The 6844-nt window shown below is 44.9% G+C and overlaps 1 protein-coding gene across 4 annotated transcripts in view; it reads right to left on the bottom strand.

The window, feature by feature from the left end:
• The window catches only part of LOC108303674 (survival motor neuron protein), a 39171-nt gene extending 33264 nt beyond the window's left edge, over window positions 1-5907 (bottom strand). For 3 of the 4 annotated variants that reach the window (XM_017527592.1, XM_017527593.1, XM_017527590.1), the window contains exon 1: window positions 5647-5907. In XM_017527592.1, the coding sequence (XP_017383081.1) occupies window positions 5647-5727 (81 nt within the window). In that variant the 5' untranslated portion in view covers window positions 5728-5907. The remainder of the gene's footprint in view (window positions 1-5646) is intronic. The other variant, XM_017527591.2, reaches the window with a different exon arrangement.
• Window positions 5908-6844: the final 937 nt, after the last annotated feature.

The raw sequence follows: 6844 nt of genomic DNA on the forward strand, positions 1-6844 counted from the left end.
AAAAGAAGACATATATGAGGCCAACAAACATATGAAAAAATGCTCATCATCACTGGTCATTAGAGAAATGCAAATCAAAACTACATTGAGATACCATCTCACGCCAGTTAGAATGGTGATCATTAAAAAAATCTGGAGACAACAGACGCTGGAGAGGATGTGGAGAAATAGAACACTTCTTCACTATTGGTGGGAGGGTAAATTAGTTCAACCATTGTGGAAGACAGTATGGCGATTCCTCAAGGACCTAGAAACAGAAATCCCATTTGACCCAGCAATCCCATTACTGTGTATATATCCAAAGGATTATAAATCATTCTATTCTAAGGACACACACACACGAATGTTCACTGCAGCACTGTTTAAAATAGCAAAGACTTGGAACCAACCCAAATGTCCATCAATGATAGACTGGACAGGGAAAATATGGCACATATACACCATGGAATGCTATGAAGCCATAAAAAATGATGAGTTCATGTCCTTTGTAGGGACACAGATGAAGCTGGAAATCACCATTCTCAGCAAACTGACACAAGAACAAAAAATCAAACACTGCATGTTCTCACTCATAGGCGGGTATTGAACAATGAGAACACATGGACAAAGGGAGGGGAGCATCACAAACTGAGGTCTGTTAGGGGGAACTAGGGGAGGGACAGCAGGGGGTGGGGAGTTGGGGAGGTATAACACGGGGAGAAATGCCAGATATAGGTGATAGGGAGGAAGGCAGCAAACCACATTGCCATATATGTACCTATACAACAATCTTGCATGTTCTTCACATGTACTCCACAACGTAAAACTCAGTAATATATATATATATATATATATTTTAAAAAGTAAAATGCTACAACTATCACTTTGAGGAAGAGTTTGACAGCTCCTAAAAGACTTAAAATACATCTACCCTATGACCTAAGTATTTACTCAAGAAAAATGGAAACGTATGTCTATACAAATTTTTTAAAAAATTTTAGAGAAAAATTTTAATTTTTGATTTTGAAATAAAAGTAGACAGGGGTTTTCATCGTGTTTCCAGGCTGGTCTCAAACTTCTGGGCTCAAATGATCTGCCAGCCTTGGCAATACACTAATACTAGTCTTATACACTAATATTCATAGTGGCTCTACTTGTTAACAGTCCCAAACTGGAAAAATCCCAAATGCTTTATCCCAAATGCCCAAATGGATATAGTATAACATATACATGCAATAGGATACTGCTCAGCAATAAAATGAATGAAAATCAAAACAGCTATGCTAAGTAAAAGAAACCTGACAAAAAAAGGTACTGCATCATTCCATGTTTATAAAATTCTTAAAAATACAGACTAATCTATGGTGACAGAAAGTAGATCAGTGGTTGTCTGGGGATGGGACAAGGAGGGATGGGAAGGATCACAAAACAGCAATCCAACTGAGGCCACCATGCTATAAGGAAATCCAAACCAGCCCACACATTGAAACTACATAAAGAAATCTTCATGAGACTACATGAAAAAAAGAGATAGCCTGCCAATCCCTAGCTGCTCAGTCCCCAGCTACTATAGCTCTAGCAACTAAGCAGATGCAACCACGAGACAGCTGCATGATAACTGCCTAGCAAGGCCCTCACAAATTCCTGACTCACAGAAACTACGAGAAATACTAAAATGTTATTTGTGGTTTCAAGCCACTAAGTTTTGGCAGATTCATCACATAGCAACAGCAGGCAGAACGGACCATCAGAACTAGCTTTGTATGTGATTCTCAGTCACTTCCAGTAGCTCAGATTTCTCAAATTATTCCCAACACCCTGCTATCTTCTACCTTCTCCTACCACTTCCTGAAAATTCTACTGTGCTATCTTAAGTAATCAACAAAATCCCACTCTTTAACCTCTGAATCATCTCTTCATTTCTTGCTCTAAGTAAAATCTAGCTCTCCCTGAGGATGTCTTTTCCTTTGAAGCCATCTCAAATGACAGGTGTTTCTCTTCTCTCCTCCATACTCTTCATATCCCTGTCCCTACCAGAGGTGTGGAGAAGAAATCTTCCCTGTTCCTTACTTGCACTTCCAGATTATGACGATTCTTCTCTAAAAATTCCCAGCTTTCAAAATCCTGACAAAAATTAGCCAGGCATGGTGGTCAGCATCTGTAGTTCCAGCTACTTGGGAGGCTGAAGTGGGAGAATCATTTGGACCTGGGAAGAGGTTGTGGTGAGCTGTGATCATGCCACTGCACTCCCACCTGGGCAACAGAAAGGGACCCTGTCTCAAAAAAAAAAAAAAAAGGAAAATCTTGTCACCAGACTCAGTCTATTGTTGCTTCCTATTGCAGTAATCTACAGTCTCCTGAGTCACTCTTTCTCATTCCTTAACATTTACATTGCAGTTCTCTCTCCAACACTACTCCTGTCATAATTTTTGGTGACTTAAATATCCATGTAGATGATCTCTTTAACTACCCTATATGTGCAGGTCTCTAAACTCCTCTCCACCACAATCTTGTACATCCCCCGATATGGTTTGACTCTGTTTTCCCATCCAAATCTCATCCTGAATTGTGATCCCCAGGGCTGGAGGTGGGCCTGGTAGGAGGTGAATGGATCGTGTGGGTGATTTCTAATGACTTAACACCATGCCTCTAGTGCTGTCTCCTGATAAGCATTCTCACAAGATCTGGTTGTTAGAAGGTAAAACAAAACAAAACAAAGAAAGTATGTAGCACATCCCCCTTCTCTCTCTCTCTCTCTCTCCTGTTGGCCATGTGAAGACTGTGCCTGCTTCCCCTTCACCTTCCACCATGATTGTAAGTTTCCTTAGGCTTCCACAGAAGAAGCCTGTACAGTCTGCAGAACTATGAGCCAATTAAACCTCTTATCTTTATAAATACCTGGTCTCAGATATGTCTTAGTAGCAGTGCAAGAATGAACTGACACATCCCCCAATCTCAGCTACTCACTTCTTTTTTTGTTTTGTTTTTTGAGACTGAGTCTTTCTTACTCTGTCCCCAGGCTGGAGTGCAGTGGTGCGATCTTGGCTCATTGCAACCTCCACCTCCCCAGTTCAAGTGATTCTCCTGCCTCAGCTGCCCGAGTAGCTGGGACTACGGGCACGAGCCACCACACCCAGCAAATTTTTTTATTTTTAGTAGAGACGGGGTTTCACCACGTTGGCCAGGATGGTCTCAATCTCTTGACCTCGTGATCTGCCTGCTTCAGCCTCCCAAAGTGCTGGGACTACAGGCATAAGCCACCACGCCCAGCCACTACTCATTCACTTCTACAGTATTTATTTATTATAACCAATAACCAAAACCTCTTCATAAATGCAGTTTCAAGAATCTCACTCTAACCACCACCTTCTAGGCTCTGCAGCTTACTCCTATTAGTAGTTTGATGGGGACAATCATTCCACTTCACTAGGGCTGGCAATACATTGATCCTCCCACTTTTTAAACTGTCTTTCAGGGTCTTAAAGTCCTCACTTCCTTTCTTAGCCAGGTTAAATTCCATGGTCTTTGGTTCAATTCATTCACTTCAGAGGGAAAAAAAAAAAATTCCATTGTCAATCATTAAGATAACTCATTTGTACTTCCCCCCTCACTTCTTCATATCAACGTGGTAAAACTACAACCGTCTGAATTTCAACTCTCCATTTACTCTGTGGGTGTCCTCATATACGATCTTGCTATCTGGTCCCCTTCAACTCATGACCACAAATCTCTAGTAGGCCTTCATGTTGCCTAGCAACATTTCCATTTAATTGTCCTAGTCTAACCCTTGCCCCCTCTTCTAAATAACTATCTACTTGCCATCTTCTCTCTCCTCTCCCATCCTAGCATCCTAGTTGATAACCTTGCTTCTTTCACTAAGAGAACAGTAAGAATCAAGAGAACTTTCACAATCTCCTGCCATCATATCTGCCCATTCACATATCACACATGTGTAACTACATAGCTGTCAGCACAAGAACCAGCAATGTTTCCAACAAAGGCCAAATCCATCCCTTCTTACCTACCCTAGGACATTGTTCTAGCAATTCTCTTTCCGATATCAATTTTCCTATTCTTATCTTTCCTATCAATCCACAAACATGCTGAAACATGTTGCTTCCATCAGTAATCCCGGCACTTTGGAAGGCAGAGGTGAGAGGATCCATGATTTCAAGGCTGCAGTGATTCACGATTGTCCCACTGCATCCGGGCAAAGAAGCAAGATGCCCTGTCTTAAACAGACAAACACACACACACACACACACACACACACACACATTAAAATCCCTTTTAACTCACTTCCCCCTCCATTTATTGCCCGATTTCTCTACTCTCCATTTATAATAAAATTTTGTGGTGGCTCGCTCCTTTAGACGCAGCTACTCCAAAGGCTGAAGCAGGAGAGTCGCTTGAGGCCAAGAGATCGATGCTGCAATGACCTATGATCAGCTGCTGCACTCCAGCCTGGGCAACAGGGAGTGACCTTGTCTCTAAAAAAAAAAAAAAACAAAACTTTTTAAAAAATAAAACTCCTTCATACGTCTACAGATGTTTTTGTTTAAGACAGGGTCTGGCAAGGCCGGGTGCGGTGGCTCAAGCCTGTAATCCCAGCACTTTGGGAGGCCGAGGCGGGTGGATCACGAGGTCAAGAGATCGAGACCATCCTGGTCAACACGGTGAAACCCTGTCTCTACTAAAAATACAAAAAATTAGCTGGGCATGGTGGCACGTGCCTGTAATCCCAGCTACTCAGGAGGCTGAGGCAGGAGAATTGCCTGAACCCAGGAGGCGGAGGTTGTGGTGAGCTGAGATCGCGCCATTGCACTCCAGCCTGGGTAACAAGAGTGAAACTCCGGCTCAAAAAAAAAAAAAAAAAAAGACAGGGTCTGGCTCAGTCGCCCAGGCTGGAGTGCAGTGGCACAATCACAGCTCAGAGCAGCCTCCACCTCCCTGAGCTTTCCAAGGCCTGAACCTTCCAAGTAGCTGGGACCACAGGCGGGCACCACAAAGCCAATCTAATTTTTGTATTTTTAATTTCTGTAGACTTGGAGTCAAACTATGTTGCCCAGGCTGGTCAAATTTTGCCTTGAATTTCTCTTCTCCTACTCTCTCACTCCAACATCACCCCCCGCCATACTATGCCCAACACTGAACTGCTGAAAAATCTGCTCTACCGGCAATCTTATTCCCATCTCAGCACATCTCAGTAAAAATCAACTTTATCTTTTCAACTATTCAGGAAAACCTTCATCATCGAATCTATCTAAAAAACCTGTTGCCTCCGATTTGGAAATATATCCAGAATCCAAACACTTTTAACTCTGTTAATAACGTCTTGATCTAAAGTTTGGATAATTTTAAGAGACTCCTAACTGGTTTCCCAGCTTCACCCTGGCCTAATGCCCGCACCTCCGTCACATCCGCCAGAGAGGAGTGGACAAAATAAATTACAGCTAAGTCGCAACAGGGCCTCGACTCGAGGCCATCAAGGCGCTGAAACTGCTCGACGAAGCTTATAGATAAGGTTCCCAGGTAAAGAAGTGGGAAAAGACGTAGGCGAACGCCGACCACAACTCCAGTGAGCGGATCCAGTTGATGCTGTCCCGCGGCTGGGAAAGAAGCGTGGTGAGAGCGCCGATACTGAGGTTACACTGATCACGACCTCACCTGGCCGGTGCCGCGCCGGAACAGCACGGAATCCTCCTGCTCCGGGACGCCGCCGCCACTGCCGCCGCTGCTCATCGCCATAGCAAACCTGCCGGTGCGCAGCGTGGGGGGGGGCGGGGGGGCAGGGGGGAGAACCTCCTTTCTTAAACGACTTCCGCCCCAAGGGGCTTCTGGGAGCGGAACAGCACGGTGGCCTGGAGGGCCACTTGTAGTAACTTCTCACGTTTTCTACGTTTGGTTATCGCCCTCCCACCTTTGTGGAGTGTTTTCTCTCAAACCTTTCATTTCACGGTGTTATATTTCCCAATCTTAATTTTATTTTATTTTATTTTTTGAGACGGAGTTTCGCTCTTGTTGCCCAGGCTGGAGTGCAGTGGCGCGTTCTCGGCTAACCGCAACCTCCGCCCCCCTGGTTCAAGCGATTCTCCTGCCTCAGCCTCTCAAGTAGCTGGAATTCCAGGCATAAGCCACCACGCCAGTTTCTTTTGTATTTTGTATTTTTAGTAGAGACAGGGTTTCTCCATGTTGGTAAGGCTGGTCTCAAACTCCCGACCTCAGACGATCCGCCCACCTCGGGCTCCCGAAATTCTGGGATTACAGGCGTGAGCCACGGCGCCCGGCATTTCTTTTTTTTTTTTTTTTCTTTTGAGATGGGGTCCCACTCTGTTCCAAGAGTACAATGGCGCCATTGCCATCTCGGCTTATTGCAGCCTTGACCTCCCGAGATCAAGCCATCCTCCCGCCTCAGCCTCCCGAGTAGCTGGGATTGCAGGCACCCGCCACCACGCCCCGCTAATTTTTGTAATTTTAGTAGAGACAGGGTCTCACCATGTTGGCCAAGCCAGTCTCAAACTACTGACCTCAAGTGATCCACCCGCCTCAGCCTTCCAAAGTGCTAAGATTACACGCATGAGCCACCTTGCCCAGCGTGTGTGTGTGTGTGTGTGTGTGTGTGTGTGTGTGTGTATTTTTTTTTTTTTTCCAGCCTGTCTCCCAGGCTGGAGTGCAGTGGCAGGATCTTGGCTCACTGCAACTTCTGCCTCCCAGGTTCAAGTAATTCTTCTGCCTCAGCCTCCTGAGTAGCTGGCATTACAGGCGCCTACCACCACACGTGGCTAATTTTTATATTTTAGTGGAGTTGGGGTTTCACTGTGTTGGCCAGGCTGCTCTGGAACTCCTGACCTCAGGTGATTCACCA

The sequence above is a fragment of the Cebus imitator genome, unplaced genomic scaffold (assembly GCF_001604975.1).
Source record: "Cebus imitator isolate Cc_AM_T3 unplaced genomic scaffold, Cebus_imitator-1.0 Scaffold50, whole genome shotgun sequence".
Taxonomy (NCBI): domain Eukaryota; kingdom Metazoa; phylum Chordata; class Mammalia; order Primates; family Cebidae; genus Cebus; species Cebus imitator.